This window comes from Gallus gallus, chromosome Z (assembly GCF_016699485.2).
Source record: "Gallus gallus isolate bGalGal1 chromosome Z, bGalGal1.mat.broiler.GRCg7b, whole genome shotgun sequence".
Lineage (NCBI taxonomy): Eukaryota > Metazoa > Chordata > Aves > Galliformes > Phasianidae > Gallus > Gallus gallus.
The window spans coordinates 26923612-26949710 of NC_052572.1; the positions used below are offsets into that span (position 1 = coordinate 26923612).

The 26099-nt window shown below is 38.0% G+C and overlaps 1 protein-coding gene across 19 annotated transcripts in view; it reads left to right on the forward strand.

Annotated features, from left to right (window-relative positions):
- The window catches only part of SMARCA2 (SWI/SNF related, matrix associated, actin dependent regulator of chromatin, subfamily a, member 2), a 110659-nt gene extending 95726 nt beyond the window's left edge, over positions 1–14933 (forward strand). For all 19 annotated transcript variants that reach the window (XM_046905259.1, XM_046905256.1, XM_046905253.1 and 16 more), the window contains 5 exons: positions 6669–6774; positions 7717–7818; positions 11853–11985; positions 13150–13292; positions 13949–14933. In XM_046905259.1, coding sequence (XP_046761215.1) covers positions 6669–6774; positions 7717–7818; positions 11853–11985; positions 13150–13292; positions 13949–13984 — 520 coding nt within the window. In that variant the 3' untranslated portion in view covers positions 13985–14933. The remainder of the gene's footprint in view (positions 1–6668; positions 6775–7716; positions 7819–11852; positions 11986–13149; positions 13293–13948) is intronic.
- Positions 14934–26099: the final 11166 nt, after the last annotated feature.

Sequence of the window (26099 nt, forward strand, 5' to 3'; positions counted from 1 at the left end):
TTTTTGCATCATCCGTTCAGATGGAATACAGCTGTGGAGAATAACTTTGGATTAAATCTGGTTTCTTCATTGTAAATTAAATGGGCAAATGGAGGAAGGAGTAGGGTTTGATAAATTAAGTAAAACAGCTCAGTAATTAAGGTTTTAATGTGGATGAGATCTGAATTTGCTAAGGTAAAAGTATTATGAAATGTTAATATTAAAGTGAAGGATAGTCTTCTGGGAAAAGGCTGATACTTTAGGTGGATGAAAGAGAGGAAGAATAAAGGCTGTTTCTAGAAAAAATGATGAAGTCTGAAAGTTTTTCAAAATTGTCTTTTTGAGAAAAAGAAGTGAGAATTCCCAGAAGTGGGTTAAAGCTTGCAGGTAATATTGAACATTCTGGAAAACATTTCTTGATTTATATTATTAAAAAAGGAACAAGGAAAGATGTAGTGTGCAGTGAGGATGACACAGTAAAAAAAAAACAAACATAGAATCATAGACTGGCTTAGGCTGGAAGGTGCCTCAAAGTACATCCAGTTCCAGTCCTATGCCATGGACAGCATTGCCACCCACTAGATCAAGCTGTCCAGGGCCCCATCCATCCTGGCCTTGGACACCTTCAGGGATGGAACATCCACAGTGTCTCTGGCCCAGTGCCTCACCACTCCCTGAGTAAAGAATTTCCCTCTAACATCTAAACTAAATCTCCTTCTTTTAGTTTAAAGCCTTTTCCTCTTGACCTATCACTGTCAGCCTGTGCAAACTGTCAGTCTCCCTCCTACTTATAAACTGAGTTCAAGTACTGAAGGGCTGCAGTGTGGTCTCCCTGGAGCCTTCTCTTCTCCAAGCTAAGCAACTGCAGCTCCCTCATCCTTTCTTCATAGGACAGATGCTCTGTGGCCTGCAAAATTAAATGTATGCTTATTTAACTAGCTCTCAATAAGGATAGTGATATTGGCTCTGAAGACAAAGGGATAGTTTAAGGGGATAGTGAGAGTGTAGATAGGAAAATTACAGGGCAATGAAATACTCAAAGAACTCTGTGCTAAACTAGCGTTTAGCACAGGTAACACTATTGCCAGTATGGACAAGGAAATACAGATGTCATTATATGTGATAAAGTTAATGTTTCTTATGGAATACCTTCCTTGAATAAGGAAGATTAGTTTAAGTATAAACTAGTGTAAATAGCTAGTTAAGTGATAACTGCGATGGGGGAGTCTTGCAAGAGGAAACAAGTTTTTATTTATCTTCATACAGCACAGTCTGAGAGGGGAAGATGGTTGTTTTCAGTAAATTCACCTGAGAAACACAGAAAGCATGAACGCTGGGAGAATGTAGAAATAAATAGAATACAAAATGGTGATCACAAGGTTATGTGAATGTAAACAGTCAAGAATGCATTCAAGTTAGTAACTAAAAAGAGTTCTGGAACATCCTTCTTTAGGGAATAGTGGAGCAAGAATACCTATCTAGATTTAGGATGTATTCCTTGATTAAAAACATTCATATGATCGTTTATTCCTAGGCTCCTAGATTCAAGGACCTGGAAGCACATTGATCCTGATCCTCCAATGTAAAATGTATACACTACCTTTACAGGCTCTATGTGAAATAAATTTCAGTGTATTTTAGTTTGATATTTTGTTGAAATTACTTCTTGACTTCCAGTAGTATTTTGACACCTTTACAACTTGGTACCTCATTTTAATCTTGCTGTATAAATCACCTATTTAGAAGAGAGTGCATCAACCCAAATTACTGTCACTCATTTCTCGTTCTGATGATTTGAATTTGTCTTCTGTTCCCTCTAAAATTAGGAATGCCCATAGGATTGCATAGTATAGAGAATAATGTGTAATATGTATGTTGTATTTTTGGAAAGCACAGATAATCTGGTTGTCCATTTGAAATACTTTAGTCTTTTAAAGGGAAGAACCGTTTTACTGGAGAGAGAAGTTTATTTTCTGACTAAGGAATTTGCATACCAAATGCTTGAGCCAACTGACTGCATCATGCACATGAATGCTTACTTTCAAAAACCGTCTTTCTTCCTTTGAAGATTGTTTGTTTGTTTAATTATTGTAGAGGAAGACAAGCTGTGAGTGTTGGTTTACTTTCTTGATTGTTGCTTAATTAAGCGGAGAAAAAGAATGCTACTTCACACCTCATAATCCTTCAGCATCCATACAAATCTGCTGTCCACTTCTGCCTTGCATCAGAGTTTACAGTTTAGGTTCCTTTTTGGTGCACATGCTGCTTTGCATTACCTTTGTTTAGATAGAAAGATTATACTTAAGAGCCCCATGACCTTATCAGGTCAATTACAGGCAGTGATTTGCATTTGTGATCCAACTCCTCACTGCTCATCAGGCTTAGCTAGAGCAAGGACTTAAATGCTGTGCCTGCTAGCTTCACTAAGCCTTTACCTTGTAGTGGGTGGCTGTTAACCGCATTTAATAAAACTGGTAAGAAAATTGGAGGCTGGAGTTGTGTCCTACCCATGTTTCCTGCTTGTGCAAGAGGTTTCATCTGTCTGTGATTCCTTGTATTATAATCACTGCCTCTTTAAAAGTAAAATGTACAAATTGGTGACCATAGTATTCTAATTTTGATAGAGCATAGCTCTGGGAGAGAGTGTTTTTCTCTGTACGTGAAATGAATTTTTCTTTCAAACTTTTTCCAGCAGTTTTCTCAGGTTGACAGTTTTTAACTATTGTAATACAGTGAGTAATGTAATTAGCCATTGCTGATCTAACTGTTAATTAAGTATGCCAACTAGTACTCTTTAAATATTCAAACATGCAAAGGAAATAATTCTTATTTATAGTCAAGCCAAAGCTATAGAGTATATGGCTTTGTGTATATAGCTTTGAGTATATCGCAGAAATAGGAGTTACTATTTGTACTCGTTTCAATTTCAATGATTGGGACAGGTCCACCATTTATTACTGTAGTCAGTTTCAAAAAAGATGAATCACTAAAAACTTTTAACAGAAATGAATAATCTCTCTACCTATGTGGATTAGTCTTTGAAGTTGAACATAGTAAAGTGGTTCTTCTTATATTTTCTTTAAATTCTTCACACACACAAATGTTACGATTTGACTATTTGTTTGTTTAGCAAACATCATTTTGAGTTTCACTCACATAGGAGCTGTAAATTTGTATACTGTGTTTCTGGTTGTCAGCATTCATTCTAACCACTCTACATTGGATTTCAGTGTTAACAAAGAAGTGTGAGATTTGCTAGAAATATGAGAGCATCATACATCTTCGTCTTTGTAATTGTCTCTCCCTTTTGAATCCTAAACAGAAAGTGGTTTGATAGGTGGGTCGCAGCTTGCTTCTGGCCCCATACTGCCAGGGAAAAGGGGAACAAAACCAGATGTGCATGAATTAAGCCTAGTTGTTCCTGCATTTAATTCTACTAACAATAATACTACCAAGTGAGTGGAAGTATGCACTTATGCACACATTGTACACAATTTCAAGGTAAAATTGGAAACATTGAGCACAAATACTGTCTAAGCAAAAATCTTGTAAAAAATTAGTAATATCTCTTAATGAGTTTTAGCTTGCTTACCATTTATGTATTTGCATGTGAGCAAATAGGACTGATGCAGTGAGCTGTCAGCCTTGGTTGTTGCGCAGTCAGCTCTCATAATTTATTCTGATCCTTCTTCCCTTCAGCATGTATTCTGCTGGTTGCCAGGCAACCATAAGTGATTTTTTTACTGCGCATGCAGTAGTTCTAGTTGTTGTTATTTTTTTCTAATTATAAAAGTGAGGGTGGGGATTGAAATCTGAATATTGCTTTAATAATGATTAATTATTAATAATTTGCTCCATTTGTACCAGTGACACAGCCCATGACTGTCAGAAAGTATCAAGTGATTTTACAATATAGGTAAAGAGCAGAAGATAATAGTCCTTGTGAAAGGAGGTTCTGTAAAAATGGTACAACAGAATAAGCTGTTATTGATCTGCGTAGACAAAATCAGGCATTCCTCTTCTGTCTGTTGCATATTTCATGCCCTTAGTGCTTTGTTGTTCCTTTTTTTTTTTCATGACCTTAAGTGATTCTCAGTAATTAATTACATCAAACAAAAGCTTGAAGGTTTTCTGTGGCATTCTTGTTTAATAGACTGTGTGAGCAAGCTGCAGTTGGCTAGATTTATACCTTGAAAATAAAATATAGCTGTGTAATAGTTTATTACTGTTATATTTTTCAAATAATGCAATATAAGGGTGTGTGCAAGTATGTAGAAAGGAGGGGAAGGGGGAAGAATTACAGAGCTATTGAATAAAAAGGCTGTGTAATTATAGGAAGCTTTTTTAATACTGCAAATAGCATAAGCATATTTCAGAGTCTGATGAAAATTAGGAGGTTATTAGTAGCTGTTCATACTTAAGTAATATTGCTAGACTCTGAAATGTACTTGAAGCAGCACCAGCATCGGTGGTTTTCTGTTTCTTCTCAAATCGATGTCTTTGTTAGAAAAAAGCTGCCAAAGTTTAAAATACAGCAGTGGTGGTAACTCAGTGTTTGCATGCCAAATCCAAATCAACACTGTATAAAGTTTTGGAAGCAACTTTGTATTTTGTAAATTGTATAGTGTGTTCTTAATGCATTGCTCTTAATAGTCTGAGATGAAGATAGATTCTGACATGACATTGTCACTCACAGACGTCATTAACAGGATCGGTAACTTCAAATCTGTAGTATAAACAACTACCACTTTGGCAGGAGAAGTATTAAATTAATGAGTTTGACTCTTTAGTATAATTCAGTACTGAAGGAGATCTGTTGGCTGACATTGCTAGTAAACTGTCTGGGGTATGAAGTGCAAATGGTCTGTCAGGTGGTCTATACCAGTATTTGTGTAGTGTATATAGACTTAACTCTTATTTTCCCTGATGGAGTGGCGCAGTACACCTTCTTATCTCACTGCACAGCCACAGCACCAAGAAGTGTGGTTTTGTATGTGCCATAATCTTTAATAAACAGTCTGGCAGTTACTGTAAGATGACAAAGGGAACAGGTTCTGCTGCTGCAAATCAGAAAAAGTGATGATGAGGTAGAGGCATTTACAGTGTTAACACTGGATAGAAAAGTACTTTAGATGCAAGTTGTCCCTAAGGATATCGTTTGGATGATGTTGATTAGCAAGCTATGATTAGAACTTTAATATTATTGTCCTCTCTGATGCAGTGTATATAATGAGCAAAAGTATCCTGAGAACAGTAAGAAATCTTGGATTAGGTGAGCAACATCTGCTTAGGAAATGACAAAGTTCTGTTCATTCTTCTTTGTTCATTGATCTCTCAGGTTCCCAAAGCAAGTTTGTGCCTCTAAAAATTCTAGTAATAGATCAGACAGTAAGAGATGTCTAAGATATGATAGGCATTCATGAATTTCATTCGTAAAGGACAAAGCTGTTCTGTACTTCTCACCATCCTTATCTTCCATAGCAGAATTGCCTCAATTAACCTTTGATCTAGCATCAATTTAACATGTCTATTAAGATCCCATGCTGTTATGGAGGGTGGCTGTGAGATTGAAGCTGAGGTGGCGACTGAGACTAGGCAGCAGCCTTCTCCTTGCTCAATTCCTACGAAGGTTTTGCATGTTAAGTTACCATCCAAAGGTGGAAATGAGAAAACAGGGTCGTGGGAGAGGGAAGGATGTGAACGTGAGCCAGGAAATGACATATGAATGCTCTGTGCAATGAGATACAGTTCTTCTCAGCAGAGATTTTTTTCCACTGTTTTGATGTGAGATTCAAAAAGAAAAAAACAAATACAACCTTAAGCTTGTAAGTGCCATCAATACATTTCATCTCCAAATACGTTGCAGTCCTAATAATTGATATATATAATAGATATTAGGTGGAGAACTACATGTGGGAAAATAAAAATAAATAAATAAATAGAACTTAATAGAGGATTAACGATGGTAAGTCTGGAAACCTTAGGAGTTCTGAACACTTTCAAATGATGTGACATGTTCCTAGAGAATGAGAGGATTCTAGATAACCTATCACATTGTTTCAGATGATTGAAGAAGTACAAATCACAGTAGAGATTTCCAGAACAGTTAGAATGATCTTCCCAGGATCCTAACACTCATTAATGGATGTTAATAATGTTTTTCATTGCAAAATCTAGTTGTTCCGATAGCAATCAGCATCTGGTATAACCAGAGTCAATCTGAACAAATGGTGTGGGGTGACCAGGAGATACAAAAAGAACTATAAAATGACTGAGGAACATAAACTTAGACTGGCAGGAGGGAGGCATGCTAAAAATTATGAAAAAGCATCTAGAAAAGGGTAAGGCTTCACTTGTCAAAGCACTGCAGTATTCTGATTTAAGTCCTGATCCTGCTTTCATGAAGTTCATGACATTTCTGATCCTATAACAGTGGTGGTGATATTTTAGGACAGGGCAGAAAGGTTTGTATTGCACTGTCAATCAATTATCTGTATCAATTTATTAAAATTATAATATGAAATTAAAATAATTAAGAGATTACTTTCCAGTTCCTTGAAAGAAGAGGGGTTGGGGTTGTATTTTTGCTGTTGTTTGTTAATCTGTTTTTTAATGATTTGATTGCGTGACCTGTGTGTGTGAGAAAGTTGTAGTAATTCTTGGCTTTGTGGGTTTGTTTTTTTCAACAGTTCTGGGCGGCAGCTAAGTGAAGTCTTCATTCAGCTCCCATCGAGGAAAGAACTACCAGAGTATTATGAATTGATTAGGAAACCAGTGGACTTCAAAAAAATTAAGGTAAGAACATTTTGGAAATGGAGATTCCTACATTTCTCAGTGTTAGACATAGGTGAGTATGAAGTCAATATATAAATGACCACAATAGGCATATTGAATCTACCTCGATGTCTTGCATTTTAAACATCATCACATCCCTTGTTATGAATTTTATTTAGTTTGTATTGCAGTATATTACCATAATTTCAAAGTTAAACCGAAATGCAGCAGTTACATGAATGGCACTTCCAGAGATGACGTAGAAGCATGGAATCATAGAATGGCCTGGGTCGAAAAGGACCACAATGATCATCTTGTTTCAACCCCCCTGCTCTGGGCAGGGTCACCAGCCACCAGACCAGGCTGCCCAGAGCCACATCCAGCCTGGCCTTCAATGTCTCCAGGGATGGGGCATCCACAGCCTCTCTAGGCAACCTGTTACAGTGGACATCTCAATGTGTGTTTTTTTAAGGAACCAATAAAGAACCATATAAAGAAATCTTTAGCAAGAAAACACTTGTAGAAGAATATAGTAATCCATAAACTAACATCCAAGCACAGTTTGGCAGATGGGTTTTAGGCAACTTGTTGCACATTAGATGATGTGACTCTGTAATGCTATTCATATCATAGCATGTTGTATGTCTGTGCAAGGAAGAAGTTGAAATTCCTTTTACCAGAAGAGCTCAAATTCATAGCTTTTGTCCATTCCACTTCGCACAGCAATTGCATGTTTGTTATACTTATTACCCTATTGTGATTTTTTTAGTATTACATTAACGATATGTTTTATTGTTCCTTTATTTCTATTAAACAGGTACTTGTTTTGATGCTTAGCTATCACTTTTAAAGAGAATGTTTTTTCAAAGATTAATTCTATGTCTTGTCTGCTGTTTTGTTTTGGTTTTTTTTTCTGCACCACTGCCTCACCGTACTTCCCATTTTCCTCAACAAATGCAACAGGAAAGAATTCGCAACCATAAATATCGGAGTCTTGGGGATCTGGAGAAGGATGTCATGTTGCTGTGTCATAATGCTCAGACATTCAATCTGGAGGGATCACAGGTCTGACCGAACTAATAATTACACATGCAGGTTTTCCCTTCCTAATGCTTTCAGTTCTTAACTGATTATTATAATATGCCTATAAATGCTGTGTTTTAATTCTTATTTTAAGTAGAGGAAAATGACAGATTCCTAGAATTTTTCAAAGTTCTCTAGCCACAGCTGGAATGGGAGCATGCAGAGAGTTCTGTTTTGAGTCCAGTTCTGAGATCAGCTTGTTTTGATCTGCATGTGGTTCCTAGCTGTTGTAAGACCATTTGAATCTCTGCTGGATGCCTGTTCATGTAGAGTGATTTTTGTGATCATTTATTTGGGCAACCAGATTGGATGGCAGAAGGAGCAGGTATAATAGTACAGCTTAATTCCAGATGTAGAGGAAGTGCTCAGTAGTGAACTCTCCAGCTCCGCTAGCTGGATAGCAAATTCATAGAAATTCAAGGTAGAAATAGATAGAAATTCAAGGTCCAGGTGTGAAGTTTGTGTATGACGTTTTATATTCCCCTAACATTTGGGCTGATCTTTCTTTGAAAGATCTATTTCCATTTTGAAAGTTAGTAATAATAAATTTCAGTTCAGTCTCAGAGGTTCACAAAGCAAAATCTCTAACCTCAAATGTTCTAAAGATACGATTGTGCTCAGTCCTGTAAATTAGGAACAGAAGATGCTGATGCAAAATGAAAGACTACAAAATGTAGATAACAGATGAGAAAATTGTTACACGACGTAGTGAAATGTAGCATAAGATGCATATTTTTACAGAGGAGTCTAAATTGTGTGATACAAATATGGTATTAAATTGAAATAAAGGACATGAGAACCGCTTCAATAATGTGAAAGAGAAAAAAAAATTCCTTTCAAGAAGCCTAGGCAAATTTAGCTGGAGGTTTCATGCTGCCAGTATTAATGCATCATCTGAATAACTATACGTTATTGATAACCCTTTGCTAAACAGGTTAGTTTATTTGAAAAATTGAGACATAACAGTGAAATTGAGCATGCAATTAGATACAGGATTGATGAATACAATTGGTCATTTTGTGTTTATTTTTCTTATATAGAGACAGAAAATGCTTTCTGTCGTACATACGTGTGATATTTTTGCTGTGTTAAATTATATGGAAACAGCCTGTAAACATATCTGCTAAAATTATTTTAATCAAAGTAGTGATGACTCAAATTGTGGAACAGAGCCTTTACTAAATGTCCAAAAATAAATTACCAGTTTACTGCTTAGTCAAGTAGCAGTAAAACAGCTGTGAATTAAAAAAACAAAGAAAAACCTACCCCAAGAGTACCACTAAAATTGTTGGAGGGGGAGGATGACAGTAGTTAACAAGGGAAAAGTAAAAGGGAGTAGCTATGTGAAAAAAGTAATTATGCTGATGAGAATGCCATGAGTTGCTAATCCAGAACTGGTCTCTTGTTATGTGGAGGTGATAGATTTGACAGGAACACTCTTGAATGGGTATAAACATTCAAGATGTTGTTACTCTGTTTGGAAATAGGTCAACCAGCTTCAGAGTTCTTTTCCATGCTAGCGTACAAATATTAATTACCAGAATTGGTATTACTTTTTATTGTATAAAGCCCAAATAACCTGTATCTAGGTTTTGGTTTTTTGGTTGTTGTTGTTTGTTTAAGTTTCTATGCTATATTCTTGTAACTTTTTATTTCTAGTGAATTGTGGGACATTTCTCTAGTGGCCCTCCAGTATTTAAGGTTACCTTATATTTGTTGTGATAATTTAGTTCTACCTTTGCTGTGACGTACCAGTTTACTTGAGTAAACTGGATTATTGTGTGCACACCCAAAACAAAAAGGCTACTTTGAACATTGCTCTTCAGGTACACAGCAGCATCAAGTGAAATTCTGCATGTTCGTTTTGCTAGTGTTGATGCATACTTCTTTTCCTTGAAGCCAAGGAATTCCATTTTAGCCAGAACCTTAGGAGAGGTTTTCAGAGACACACAGACTTGTTTTTTGAGGCTTTTGTGCTCAGTGAAACCTCAGCAGTTTCAAAAGTTTTTTAATGTTGTAAGGGTCAAATGAAAAGCATACATGTAAGAAGTGTATGTCTTTTGAAACAGAAAATTTTTTTGTCTTAAAAGTTTGCAAAATTTTAAGTTCCTTTGTCACTGTTTTTCCCATTTTGAAGGAAGTTTTGCTGTTATTGCTGTTCCTTTTATGATTCTTGTTGGAATCAACTTTTTTATTAAAGTAAGAAAACTTTTTATTTGCCTAGCTTTTCTGATTGCAGCTCTAAGTCTTTCCTGAGTCGTAATAGCCAGTGAGCATCTACAAAGAATTCTGTATTCAGAAAGATAACATTTTTTTAAACCCCTTTATTTCTCTAGGAACTTCTGTTAAAAAGTCTGGATCACAGTGAGATCTTAAATATGTAATGACTGGAGTTCAAAATACAATATTGTGCTCTCCTCTAATTCTTGTTGTCTTAGAAATGTGTTTCCTCTGAGAAAAGACTGCAAGGTTATTGAAGGGCAGTCCTAAAAGCAATGTGATCTGCTAGGCCTGTGGAAAGAAAAGGAAGTACGTTCAAGAAAAACTCAGGCTCTTCTAGGGATAGGACGCTTTAAAAATGTTAGGTGTAAAAGGATGTTGGTAATGATTACTCTTTAAGGAAAAGAAAAAAAAAACTGGGATCTAAAATCCCATTAGTGATGCAAGACAAAAGGAAAAAAAAGAGCCATTTCAAAACAATCATAATCATTATGTATCTTGGGTGTCAAGAAACACTTGTACCATATTTACGAGCTGTCTTAACATCTCTTAACAAAAGTCACTGGAGTACTTATGGAATGGGGAAAAAGGAATTAACTGCATTGGAAGGCACTTTTTCTGAAAGGTACTTGGAAATAAACTGGAAGAAAGGTTTGTGTATTTCATATGAAGTATTCTGAACCAAGTTTTTCTAATTGTTTTTACTGAACCTGGAAAGTATGAAAGTGGTTTTATCAGTTTTAATGTACAGCTTGTGTAATGACAGCCAAAAATCTTCCCATTATTTTTCTTGCAAATAGACAATGTTCCTTTATACAAGAAAATATTTTATTTAGCTGAAGGAGTAAGTGAGGATGGGTGAGGAAATCAAATACAGTTTGTGACCCTTTACTACTACATATATAAATATTCTTAATTATCCAGTGCTTTGTCTTCTTACAAAGCGAAATAGACAAGCTTCTTTGTTAAGGTGATTGTGAAGTCTTAGTTACTTATGGAGACTATGATATTTCTGTTATGTTAATCTGAGAAGTGCATTAAAAGCCAGGTGTAGTCTTCTCGTATAGATGCTTGATGCTGAAATCTGATGTGCCAAAAGTGCTCAGCAAGTTAGCCTGTGTTCAAGAAAAGATGTTGAGTTTGGGACAGGCACTGATTTTTCAGTCTTTTTAGATCTGCAAAGAAGGATGAGGTGCTTGGGATAAATTAATTTCCTTTCAGTTGGTTTGGGCTTCTGGAAAAACTAATGATAATTAACACAAGAACTAGTCATTTGTTGCTATCAAATACATTACTAGACTTTAATCCAGTTTTATAATTGAAGTGCTTACTGCTGAAGGTTGTTGGTTTGGGAGGTTTTCGACACTTAAAATGTAATGAAAATACGGAAGAGTCCTTGTGCTAATAGAAGCAGTAAAGGAAAACATAATTATCCTTAATAATATTCTTGCAATAATAATAATCGTTATTATTATATAATTAAGGATATAATTAATAATTATATAATTAAGAATAATAATCCATATCCTTAATTGGACTTGTAAACATAAGATATTTTAAGACTTCTATTTTTGTGACAAATTTATTTATCTTTATTGATAATTTTTTTTTCATTCAGAACATATAAAGTTAATGTTGATATTTCTTGTAAAATTCATGCAACGTGCAGTGTTACTTGTAATTTGAAAAGACCGCATACTCTGTAAGTTTCCAGCAGAAATGAAGGTCTGCAGTATGAATTTTTTTCATGTTGCTTGATTTTACAGTTCTGACATAGGTTTGTATTCACATTATAGATCTATGAGGATTCTATTGTTCTTCAGTCTGTGTTCAAAAGTGCACGACAGAAGATTGCCAAAGAAGAAGAAAGTGAGGACGAAAGCAATGATGATGAAGATGAGGATGATGAAGAGGAGTCAGAGTCAGAATGTGAGTCCCCTCTAAATAAAGAAAATGTGGGGGGTAATTAGTTTTTCTGGTTTCTGCTGTTAGATTGAGTTTTCCACAGAGAAGAGTAACTACTTACAAAGTTTACTGCATTCAACGTACATCTTTTTTTTTTTTCTATTTCTTCTGGCTGTATTTCTTAAAGTACAGTAAACTATTTTCAAACAATAGAAACAAACAACAGAAGAGCTATGTGAGAACAGGTTTCACTGGCCATGACTATTGAAACCCTTTTTGTCCTGTTCGTATTATTTGTAAATAGAAGTATTGGAAAGGCTGAATACAGTTTTGATAAATGAGTGATCAGCCTTTCAGGCATGATGCGACATGAAAATGATCACCTGGTTAAGATGATGGTGCAAGTATTCTTCACTAGTACAAGGACAAAGTAAAACTCAGATTGTTTCAGAAGCAGGAGGTGACACCCATTCTTCAGAGAGACAAGTTATGGGATAGGACAGAGCTGGACAGAAAGTTCAGCAGGTATTCAGGGCATGATGCAGAAAATATAATATAGAAATCAGAAATGTAATACAGTAGAAATGGAGGCATCTCTTCATTCCACTTTGTGCCACCTAGTATCTGTAATCTTCAGCTACTCCTTCTGTATGGTTACAGAAACATTAGTACTTTTCCCTGAACCGCTCTTAGAAGAACAAGCAACTCTGTAAAACATGCCCTTTCAGAAATTCATTTGGAAATCAAACACTTAATATGTTCTTTTGAAAGGTGTTTGTTCCAGATTTGCCAGTCATCTCCACTTAACATTTCTGTAATTTAAAATGACACAATTGTTTGCTTGTACAAAGGATGAACTTGTCTATATAGAAGTAAGAAAGTACTTCTACATTTGCATCTTCTCACAAAACCAGATACTACCTGCTGAACATAAAAAAGAAGAGGTATAACAGTCAAGTTATACTCCATAGCTTAATACAAATTATTGCTACAATAATCAAGAAGTAGGGAAGTAAAAGCAAGTATCTCTGGTTAATTGTTCCATGGTCCAGATAAAGAACATGGAGAGCATCTTTTGCTGCTACCAGGCGAAAATTTCTAAAAACAGAGACAGCATTTAAAATTTGGTAGGTGATCTTCAGTAGTTTATTTTATTCACAGTCATGTACACTGTTACACTTTCTGCAGCAAAATCTGTGAAAGTCAAAATCAAGCTGAATAAGAAGGATGAAAAAAGTCGGGAGAAAGGAAAAGGCAAGAAGAGGCAAAGCCGAGCAAAAGCCAAACCTGTTGTGAGTGATGATGATAGTGATGAGGATCAAGATGAAAATGTAAGTTTTGTTCACTGAGACTGTGGAAGTGGTTACAGTGATTGCGTCTCTGCCCTGTCCTGCTTGCTGTCAGAATTCTCACCTATTCATGCTTAAGCACATATTTAATCTGTATTCATCATCTTGAGAGAATTTGGCAAGGGTGTTAGCTGTATCTGGGTGTGTTTAGGAGATCTGGTCCCAGTGCTGAAAGACAAGAAGTCTTGTTAGTTTCGAGAAGAAGTTTGGAGAAAAAGCTCCAAGAAGTTTGGAGCTTATTTCTTGGAGCTGTTCCTACCTTCTTAGAACCTTTAAACCTTGTGGATTTTTTGCTTTCATCCCCAAATGAAAAATTCTTAGCTTGATTTTTTTGGTAGTTGCTTCTATAAATGCAGCAAGTGGAAAACGAACTGTTCCCAGTTGTTTTTAAACATCTGGATAGATAGAAATACTTGATGTTTCCTTACTTGATGTCTTGTCTTCTCTAATGAAGCCTGCAGCAACCGCATTAAATGTCTTGAAAGAGAAATATTAGATAACTACATTTCTTAAGACTACTTTCATGTGTCAGTTTAATTGTCATCTTTCTTCCCTTTTCTTTCTTTTTTCTTCTTTAACAAATTCCACAGAATAGCTGGCAAAGAATTTCTGACTTGTCTTGTGTCTCTTACCTCTAGGACCAGTCGGAAGCAAGCGGAAGTGATGATGAGTGATCCATAGGGTTTATTTTCTTGGCAGAACTGACCCCTTCCCCTTCTCTTCTCCCTTCTCCTATTTTATGCCCAGTGAATTCATTTTGTCAAATAGACATTGGGTTGTTTCTGTATTCTCATTCTCTATAAATTAGCTTTAGGATAGTGCCAGACAAAAATATGATATCATGGTGTAAAAAAAAAAAAAAAAAAGTAAAAAAAAAAAAAAAAAGTTAAAAAAAAAAAAAGTAATGTTGTGACCAAATGGGCCTCAAAGATTTAAAAAACTAAACATTAAAAAAAAAAAAAAAAAAAGCTTTTGATGGAAAATGTGGGTTAGTAGTATATTTCTATGGGCTGGGTTTAGCTTGGTAATGGTTTGGCTTTACCTGGTTTTATCATTTGATAAGAAGTTTTTAAGTGGCATTGGAAAGACAAAAAAAAAAAAAAAAAAAAGTCTTTTGTAGCATTGATAACCAGGAGAAGCCATTAAAAGTCACTGGTTATTTTATTGTTCATCAGGCAGTTTTTGAGGTTTTTATTTCTTCTGTATTGTTTTTTTTTTTTTTTTTTTTTTTTTTTTTTACACTGTGGTACATATATGCAACTTTGTTTAATAGCTTATATTTGTACAGTAGTTAGCCTTCATCCATTTTGTCCCATTTATGTTTTTCCACTTACGCTTGACGATCTTCAGAAAAATGCTTTTTGAATTGTATCAAATTTATGTCTACTGTAAACTTTGCTTAACTTTTTTCTCCTTGATTAAAAAAGTTGGGTTGAAAAATGCTATTGAATATTGCAATCTATATAGTGTAATGGATGGCTTCTTTCATCAGACTGATCTTCTATGTTACCAATGTGGATTATCACCTTTTCCCTAAAGTGTACTTAATCTTTGCTTTCTTTGCACAATGTCTTTGGTTGCAAGTCATAAGCCTGAGGCAAATAAAATTCCAGTAATTTTGAAGAGTGTGGTGTTGGTGCTTTCTTAATAAAGAGATAACCTCGCTCAATAGATACAGTCTTGTGTTAATGAGTTCCACAAAAACCTTATAGTAGGGACGAGAGGGCAGGAATGTTTCCTGTAGAGAGGTCCTCTGTGGTGTGTCCTGAACATGTTAGATTAAGAACTCATTCTAATACTATGGAATTGTCCACAGAGACAAAGCATTTGATGCATACTAAAATAAAAATAAAGCTGAAGTAGTAAAATAGTATTTTGAATTGTAATTCATTACCTAATTACAATTCAAGTGATTAAGCAATAAGTTAAACGGTTTCTTTTATTTCAGAAAGTGTATGTCCACAGGCATTAGTGGGCATGAAAACAATCAGTTACATAGGCAGATATTTATGCAGTCAGTCCATGTATAAATCAGTTTATTTAAGTATTCCCGAGGTATAAAGGTTGTGATGTACTAAGTTGTGGTAGTGTAAGTGCTTGAATTACATAGTATCTACAGTTAATTATCTACTCTGTGTGGAAATCAAAACTTCTTGAATTTGACATACATTCAATAAAACATACTGCAAGCCTACAACTTCATATGTAAACAGAACCTTTCTTTGTTGCCTGAACAGTTTTTCAGTGAGTGCATACATTACATTTCTTGATGCTGCTCTACTGTGTATTGACTACTTCCAGTATTTAGTCTAGCTCAGTTGAACAGTGATTTTTAAGTTTTTCTGGTACTCCTTTGTGTGGATTAGCCCCACAATGACAGAATTTGTTACCTTCAGAGAGCCTTAGCAATTTTGAGTATTTCATTTGTTGTAGGAGAGACAATAATGATCTTGAACGGTATCCTGGTGGAGGTAAAGATTGCTTTTCTTGGTCATAAATTCACCTTGATCAATAAGAATAGAAATGAAAGCTTCTGTCATGCTTATTTTTCTTTCACTACAGAGATAGGTACTGTAATTTACATTATGTGTAGTTAGAAACAAGACTTGAAGTTTTGTGGGGCGTTTACTTAGGCATACACTTTCATGTACTGTGAACCTAGAGCTTTCTATGCAGTGTCTTAACATACGGCAACTGTTAGTTAACAGTTTGGTGGCACTGAAGAATGAATCTTTCCCGAAATAGCTTTTTGTCAAACGCACTCTCTGTGTATGCGCTATCTCAATGGGAGATGCTGTCTTTCACAAGGAAATACATTGATCTCAGAGGGACATGTTGATTTCATCAGTGTGTAGAAGTACCTGGAGCAGCTTGAAGAAAAGGTCCTGGGATTCTTGAAGGATACCAAGTTGAACATTTCCAGTCAGCAGTGTGCCCTTGTGGCACAGAAGTTTAACAGTGTCCTAGGATGCAATAGAAATGTTGCCAGCAGGTCAAGGGGGGTTATCTTCCCTTTGCCCAGCACTTGGTGAGACCACAGATAGAGTGCTGTGTCCAGTTCTGCTCTCCGTAGTTCTGGAGAGACCTGGACATGCTGGAGCAAATCCAGAAAAGAGCAAATAAGATGGTTAAGGGACTGGAGTATCTGATGTGGAAAAGAGGAGTCTGAGAGAGCTGAGACTGGAGAAAGAAAAGGCATGGGGGTAGCCTTATCAGTGTGAATCAGTACGTGAAGGAAGAGTGCAATGAGGATGGATCTGGGCTCTTTTCAGCGGGGTTCAGTGTGAGGACAAGAGGCTGTGGGTTCAAACTGGAACACAAACGGTTCTATCTGAACATCAGAAAACACTTTTTACTGTGCTAGTGATGGAGCACTGGCATAGGCTGCCCAGAGAGGTTGTGGAGATCTTCAAAAGCCACCTGGACATGGTCCTGGGCAAATGACTGTGCATGGCCCTGGGTAAGGGATAGGGCAAGGTGTCATCCAGGGACTGCTTCCAGTTTCAGACCTTCTGTGATTCTGGGATAGTTTAGTTTGCAGAGACCATTCCATCTTCAGTGATAGCTTACCAAAATAATACATATATATGTATTACTTTTTCACTGTAAAATGAATTAATTTTACCAACTCACTATACTTAACAAGAAACAGTTGGCTACAGACTTCAGTTTCTGATGACTTAGACTGTATTTTAACAAGCAACTGAGATACAACAGGCATGGTATCACATCTGCGGAGTGCCTGATGACTTTGTAGTGACCCAGCTTGCTTTATTTTTAAGAAATATTTACAGATGGGGATGTTCAGCTGGAGAATAAAACTGAAGTAAGTAACCACAACATTTTGTTAAAAATAGAAGTAACTTCATTTCATTCTGTTATTATACCACCTACTGTTGATCCTGTTATTTTGCTTAGGAATTATGTTGCTAAACAGGCTAATTTTTAATCACTATCTTGTTTTGTTTTGTTTCCATGCAGATTTACTGTATTTTTCAAGATAAGCTTTTTGCTAGTAATTATGGCACATTAGTATATGAAGAAAGGTGCTCAGGCTAGGTTATTCTCATACACAGCGCTCCAAATTCTTTCCAAAAAATAGGGAAGGAATTGCTTTTTTTTTTTTTTTTAAATACAGATATATTAAAATTATATACACACATTCTCTTACACAGAATTCATTTTCAGGTAGAAAATGAAGACATATAAAGTACTTGGAGAACTTTGGGGATGATACATATGTAAAAGGACAACGTTCAAGTCCAAATTAAGGGGAAATAACTCATTTGCTACCTTAATTTGAACAACTGTCTTAAAGCTGTCTAGTAAAATTGGTATAGTTTATTCTCTGGGGGACATAGGCAAAATAAAGTAAGTAGTGGGAGATTTGCTTGTTACTTCTGCTTCTCCTGGGAAGTAGGCAGCAGCGTTAAGTGGGACAGATGAATAACGTTTAACAGCTTTATTTCAGATGCTATTAATAATCATTCTTTCTTCTCCTCTCACACCTTCTGAGATAATAAAAATGCAAAATTACTTTAATATAAATGGCTTCTTGCTTAAATGTGGTTGGTCCTCGTCCTCATTATTAAGTATTGCGCTGTCACATTTTTTAAGACCTATGTGCATTTTTGTTTTCCTTGTTGTGTATATTGCTTTCAGAAAAAAAAACCAAACCAGGCTGTTCTCTCTCCCCTGCTACTCTGGCTCTGAAGGTGTATTCTCCAGTCATGCAGCTCCCAAATAAAGCTGATAGTTCACTGGTTGTTGAAGCAGTGAGATGAAGCAAGGGCAAATACATGGCAAATACAACCACAGTTTGTGTGCACTAAAAGTCAGAGCAAAGCTGTTGTAATAATAAGCCTCAAGGTAGCCTGCAATTAGTAAGCTATTGGTACATGCTTAACGCTGTCGACAATCCAAGAGGTACATTAATAGCTTTATTAATAATTCACAATCCATTTTCACTTCCTCATTAAAAAACTTGGAGAATAAGATTTACTGAACACATTGTCTGGTCTACAATGCAGTTCACAACCAGTTAAAACAAAGTCGTTACAAAGGGATTTTTGGAATGGTCTCTTTTCTCTCTGCTCATCCTCTTAAAATCTCTTAAAACCAATGCAAACAGCAGCAGCAACAACAACCAACCAAACCAAACCAACCAACCAAACAAAACAAACAAACAAAAAAACGAAACAAAAAAAACCCACATCAATGTTCTGTGTTATACAGGGACTTACATGTGACCTGGAAGCCGAGATGTGAATGCAATGAAGTTCTGTAGGTTCAGGAAGGGGGTGAGCAGAAGTAGCATACATATGTGTGCTCTGACCATAACAAAAAAGGGAAGGTAGGTTAACAGCAGCCAAAGAGATAAATTATACATAATTTTGACTCAATTGCATTATAATTATGTTTTATTTTAAAAGGAGTCCTTCTCTAATGTTGATGCACTGAGGAAGATATAGAAAGCAGTTAAGACAGAAAATTATCAAATATAAAACACTTCACAATGTCTGCCTAGTTCTGCTTTATTGAAGGTGGATGCTCCATTCAGAAGGGACAGAACATCATACTTAGAGACTGTACAGACTTACATTCTAAATGTTTAAACACCGGGAGCCATGTTTGTGCTTGGGATAACTTTGTTAATTAAAATGAAAACCAAAAATGCCTTGAAGGACTATTCAGATGCAGTTTACTCATTCTTTGTGATGAAAGTTAAAAAGGTTGTATTCAACAATTATTTAAATGTGACATGGAAGTTAATTGGAAGTTGTTGTACATTTGTATTTCCCCTTAACAAGGAGCTCTTCAGATGAGACAAAAAGATCTTGCAGATGTGACCTCTTTCATGCTTTTGTCACACCTTCCCTTCAGACATTTGTGGGTCTTACCTACATCTTCTGTACCTGTTAGGGCTGGGAATATGGCAATATTTATCATAGTTTTCACTCTACTGTCACGTGAAGAAATAGATGTGCTGAAGAGCACACTGAAATCTCTGCCTCAATCTGACTCTTCTGTGAGGTTAAATATTTTTATTCCCCAGCCTCTACCAAAAGGACCTTGTGTTTCCTGCCGCGTGGTATTATTACTTACCCATTTTCATGTCCACTGAAGACATAATAAGGACAAAATTAATCTCTAATTGGAGAATAACAGCTTGTGTTTTTTCCCCGTATATGCCAAGTTGCAGTTTAAGTCTGAATGACAACAAATATTGCATCATGAAGTTCCTGTGCTTTCTAAGTGACCAGAAGACGTGTTGGAAATGATACCTGAGATTTTCCGGATAAGGCAGCTGTTTTCTGAAATTTTGCTTGATAGTCAGTTTCTTGTTGTCATGTGCAGTCCATTGCTGTGGTGACATCAACTCATATTGCTTCATTACGTACACCATCTCTGAGCCAGCAGTCTTGCTGTGTTGCGTCATTACTACCTGTGAATACAAAGGTTTCTCAGCTTATTCTTACACCAGGAGATGGAGATAAAAATAAATGTACACCAAGACTGTAATACTGAGATATAAGTACACAGCATATAAAAGAGAATTATCTGCATTCCAGACCTTATTTTCTTCCTCTGAAACTCTGAGTTTCTGGTGGAGATGAGAAACAACTTGTGTTGTTTCTTATCACATTTTACTGTAGTATATCTATTATATACATTCTCCCTTCCGGGTTTAAGCTTCATTGCTCTTTTGTTGCCTTTCATTTGAATCAATCTTATGTGCACATAGATGCCTTACAGACTAGAAGCAATTGCTGCTTCATTGCGTAGCATTACTTCCCATTCATTCTGAGATTCTCACTGAAACTAGGACACTATGTTGGTATCAGTGCTGTTGCCTGTGAGTACAACAGTAGGGACACTTCGGTGTTCCTTCAGTCTATAAAGTTCCTTTAAGCAGTTCTTAAGGTAGAAGAATGAAGTACTGAAGCTGAGCATGGCTGACATGCTGAAAGTATTGTCAGCACTGTCAATGCACTTAGGCACTTGGAATCAGTAATTAATACAGGTATTTAAACTTCACAATTCATTAACTGGAACTGGACTTGGCAGGGGGCTCGGTGAAGGATAAGAAAGGCTTCTATAGGTACATTGACCAGAAAAGGAAGTCCAGGAGAGCATACCGTCCCTAGGGAGCAACGCAGGCAGGCTGGTAGAAACTGACTAGGAGAAGGCTGAGGTATTCAACAACTTTTTGCCTCAGCCTTTGCTAGTGACTACATACAGTCCTCAAGTGGATGGTTTGAAAGGCAGGAACTGAGGGATTGATGCCTCTCCTTCTGTAAGTGAAGATCAGGTTTGTTACTGCCTGAGAAACCTGAACATACATAAGGCTGTGGGTCCCAATGAGATGCATCCCAGAGTCCTGAGAGAATTGGCTGGTGTAGTCACCACGCTACTACTGATGATACTTGAAAAGTCATGGCAGCCAGGTGAAGTCCCTGGTGTCTGGAAAAAAAGGCAGTGTTGTACCCATTTTTAAGAAGAGTAGAAAGGATGACCTCAGGAACTACTGACCTGTTAGCTTCCCCTCAGAGCCAGGAAGATCATAGAGCAGATCCTACTGAAAGCTATGCTAAGGCACAGGGAAGATGGTGATATGAGAGAACCAGCATGGGCAGCTCCTGCCTGACCAACCTTCCTGCTTTTTATAATGGTGTGTCAGTGGACAAGGGAGGCAGCACTGATGTCATCTATCCAGACTTCAGTAAGGCCTTTCACATGGTCTCTTTCCCACCACTCTTTCCCCATAACATCTTTCTTTCCAAATTGGAAACATATGGATTAGATGGTTGAATTCTTTGATAGATGAGGAATTGGTTGCAATATTGTACCCAGTGAGGGATGGTCAATGACTCAGTGTCCACACGGAGATTGGTGAAAAGTGGTGTCCCTCAGGGGTCAGTGACTGGTGCTCTTTAAGAAAGATCTTCATCAGTGATGTTGACAGTGGGATTGAATACACACTCAGCAAGTCTGTGGATAACAGCAAGCTTTGTGGTGTGGTTGGCATGCTCAAGGGGCGGGATGCCATCCAGATAGACCTAGACAGGCCTGGTAAGTGGGCCCAGGAGGACCTTCTGAGTTCCAGCAAAGCCAAGTGCAAGGTCTTGCACACAGGTCCTGGTAACCCCCCACTGAGTACAAGCTGAGGGAAGTAAGGATGGAGCACAGCCCTGCTCAAAGGGGTTTGGGGGTACTGGTGGATGGCAGGGCTGGAAAGGATATCGCTGTCTTTTCCTCTGTCCTCATTCCCAGAGCATTACAGGTACATAATTACAGGTTCAGCCCAATTGAGACCCAGTCATCGAGTAGTAAGCTAAATGGATGTTGTGTTTTGGTGATTTTTGTTGTCAGTATTCCACATCAGAACATCACATGAACCAGTGGAAGTTAAAGAGTTAATGTTCTGGTTCCGTTTACTGCCTGTTATGGGCATTTTGGGTATTCTGATGGGAGGGGAGGGGCAGAATCCCAGAGGACTTGGCGCCAAGAGGAAGTGAGGTGGAGCTCCGGACAGGATCTTGGTCATCTCTGCCTCCCTCGGGGCCGGCTCAGATCACTGCGGAGGAGGGCACGTGCTTCCCTCGCACTTTGGGTACCCTTCTGTCTCTGATTTTGTTTGATTTGGCTGGATTTAGTAAATTACCGTTCCTCCTCAGATCATTGCCCATGTGTTTCTTTTGTTAAACCCACCTACTAGCTCTCTGCCCTTCGTCCTCCACCCCTCCCGTAGCACGCGCGGCCCGCAGCGCACCCTGCTGTGAGGCCAGGGCCGGCCGGATCGCAAGGCAAAGTGATGGTACCCCTTCCTTCTTTTTTCTTCCCCCTTTTGTCTCTCTTTTTTTAATTTTTCCCAGGCCTGTGCCCCCCTTGTCACGGACTCAGATAACTCCGTGACAGTGGAGTAGCTCTAGTTTATTCTTCAGTGCTTAATGCAGGTGACACATTTTTTCTTAGCAGGTGACGTGCAGTTATTCTGTCATTACAGGTACATGTGGGGATGCTTTTCAAACGGTGCCACATCCAAATGCAAGTTAGCACAGTAAACATGACTATTCTGGTCTCTGGAGTCGTAGTAACTGGTTCAAATCAGCTCTTTCAGGTGAACATTTGTCTGGATGGTGCACAGACAGACATTCATAAAGGAGGTACATTTTTGATTGGCCCAGCTGCGTGAGTGGGCAGCTCTCCCTTCTCTGGGAGCTCAGGGGAGAACAACCCAGTCCAATCTCACCCCAGCCTGTGACATCCCTGCTGAACTCAGCAGCAGTCTGGCCGTGTTCTGTGTGCATCACATTTCCTCTAACCATGAAGCACTGCTTGCTTCCTTGAGACTCCTTGTTCTTAACAGCTTAACATCTGTCTGATGAGAGACGTCTGGCCTTGGGGAACAATCCTGCTACCTGTCTCAGCTGTCTTACCAATTTCTGAGTGTTCTTAGCATTCACCCTGGATATACCCATGTTGTAATTTAACCTGATGGGATCAACCAGAGTAACATTAGGTAGGTAAATTAAATCACAGACACTAATCCTACAAAATACCAGCCCACCTGCATTAGGCCTATTGAAGCAAAAGTGATGTCTTGTTATTTTATAACTAAGTGAGTTTGCACAAGTAAATGTTTACTTACTTATCCCAGAATTGTTTCTGTCCAGACACAGGATGAAAAAGTGCAGTGCCAGATAGAGAAAGCTTCATGGAATGCTATCGGTTTAAATTCCAAGATTCACTGACTTGCTATGCAGAATTGACATAACTTGCAGAATGACATTTCTTTTCAAAAGAGGGATTGACTGTATGAGAGAGCTCTACACTCTGCTGTTCAGAAGAGGAGTGACTTCCCATGAGAAGGTGCCAGAAGGCTGTCTTCAATGCATTATGAGCTCCTAATCATGTCATTTTTCTCAGCTGTCATCCCCCTTCTAAGTCTTACCATATACTTCAGTGATAAGCACTAGGACCAGAAATGACTGTGCTGTTTGAGTATGGACCACCTTTATTTAGTTGCTCAGAGTTAGACCTAGTGCATGAAATATGATCTTCAGTGAGCATAGGACTTCACAGTAGACCATGTGATGTCGCTGATTAGATCAGAATGTTTAGACCTGGAAAACACTGGAAAGAGAAACATGGAATTTATGTATATATTGTTTCACTTCAGCAATACAGACAACTATGGAAATACATTTCTATGAAGCCTAAAAGTACTTGCAGATGTAAACATTTTCAGAAGGGTCACATATGTGTTCCCCTTTTGCATACTCAGTGGAGGGGACAGTTGACCTCTCTAATTTGGCAGAAAATAATCACCCATGTATAAATGTGTCAGTAGTCTTCTCATAGCCTTTGCACTCAGTGTAAGCTTTGCAATAGAAAAGACCATGTCAAGAGCAGTAAGCCGTCAATTGTGTACTAAGCCGTCATACAGCAGCTTTGAAAGGCAACTGTCTGTTCTGATGGTTTTGGTGCAGGACAGATGTGCTGTACCAAGACAGACTTGCACTGTGATTTGGCTGATGCTGATTTTGCAGCAGAGTTCCATGGGATCCTAAAGAACCTGCCCTCAGTGTGTCACAAGGTTTGAAAATGACCTTGTCAAAGGTGAAAGAGAAATGGGAAGAAATGTGTTTGTTTTTTTTATTTATTTATTCATTTATTGCTGGGGAAGAGAGGGGAGGTGGGAAAGAGATCATTGAAAAGATACTAGAAAAGACAATCTCTTTAAATTTCTACAGAATTACATTTAAAATGAATGTTGCCCCAATTGGAGATGGTACTACACTTAAGAATACATGAACTCCACTATAGAACCTTGGATATTAGATTTACACCTTTTTCTTTCCTCTGCTTACATGTTTTGCTGTGTGACATAGGATTTAATTGCCTTTCTCAGGCTCCTATGAACTTTCACAGATCTCAAAATCTTGACTGATCCTCCTTATTGATCCACTTTTCTCCCAGAGCATCACAAGGCAGTTATAGCGTGGTGCTGGTTCAATATGTCAGGCTTTCTCAGAAGATGAGGAATCTCTTGCCACTCCAGCTCCAGACTTAAGATAATCTGCTATTGAGGCTCTGACAATAGACTGTTGTGTTCTTCACTGAAAAAGAAATAATAATTTAAAAAGAAATTATGGCAGAACTTCCAGAAAGATGAAGACTATAATCATGCAAACCAAGAAGCCCTGCCTTTTAGATTTGAAGCACTTCTCTGAACCCCTATGGCAGAGGGCTGGAACTACATCTTCAAGGTTCCTTCTGACCCAAAACTTTCTGTGAGTCTACGTAAGTTTAAAAAAGCAGCTGAGAAGTGTGTTTGTTTGTTCTGAACTTAGTTTCAATCCACCCACTTAGTGGATGGCAGTAGGTGTAATCTTTCTGGATTTTGGTAAGGCATTTGATACCATCCTTCACAGTTCCTTTTGAACAAATTGTCCTACTGTGAGATGAACAGTTTCACACTATGCGGAGTGATGAAGTGGCTGAATGGTAGAGCTCAAAGGATCACATTGACTGGGGCTACACCTGGCTGGTGGCCAGTCACTAGTGGTGTTCCCTACAGCTGAATTCTAGGGTCACTCCTGTTTAGCATTTTTATCAGTGATCTGGATGCAGAAATCGAATCCATCCTTAGCAAGTCTGCTGACAAATTTAGTTGCAAGGCTCTGTTGATGAGAAGCCTTGAAGAGGGACTGGAGCACTCAACAGTCAGCAGTGGCTATAAGTCTAACAAAGGAAAATGCTGGGACAGAACAATGCCAAACAAAGTCACAGACTGGGAGACAAGTGGCTGGAGAGCAGCTCAGCAGGAAGGGAGATGCTGGAGATGTTGGTCAGCAGTAAGCTTCATGGCAGCCAAGGGGCAAACCAGGTTGTGGGATGCATTAAACATAGAACAACCAGTCAAAGGTGATGCTCTCATTGTGTCTGGCATTGATGTGGCCTCATCTTGAGTATTATGTACAGTTCTGGAGTCCACAACTTGAAAAGGTCCTTGAAAACATCCAGAAGGGTAAGGCAGCTGGTGACAGGGCAGGAAGGCATGTCCTGTGAGGAGAGGCTGAACACACTCATGTTGCCCAGCCTGGAGAAGAGGAGGCTGAGAGGACCTCAGTGCTCCCTGCAGCTCCCTGAGGAGGGGAAGCAGTGGTCATGCTGGACTCTGCTCTTGGGAACTGATGACAGAATGGGAATGACACAGAGCTGCCAGGGGAGGGTCAGGCTGGGCACTGGGAAACATTTCTGTGCCATGAGGGTGGTCCACCACTGGAATAGGCTTCATAGTGAGATGCCTGATGCCCTGTAGCTGTTGGTGCTCAAGAGGCATTTGGACAGTGACCTCAATATTATGCTGTTATAATAATAACTTTGAGTTAGCACTGAGGTGGCCAGGTGGCTGAACTAGATGGTCTTTGTAGATCCTTTCCCTTTCCTTTTCCCTTCCCTTTCCCCTCTCCTGTGACCATGCAGTGGAATGGAGAAATCAGATCAACAGCACCTATCTTATGTTTGAGGTTGTCTTCTCTGCCTTCACCTTCAAGGCCTTTTCCACTGCTAAAATGCTTTGATAGTTTCTCCTATGAAACACTCTCTGCCCCAGCACTGTAGTGGTCTGCTATGATAGAATCCTAAAGTGATGGAAAACAACTGAATCTAATAAATTACACTTATTACTGAAGTTGGAGGAGATAATCTGAGTTTCTGAAGATCTCCATCCTGAGAACTCATACACTGAACTGTCTATGTAATACATCATATATAAATATG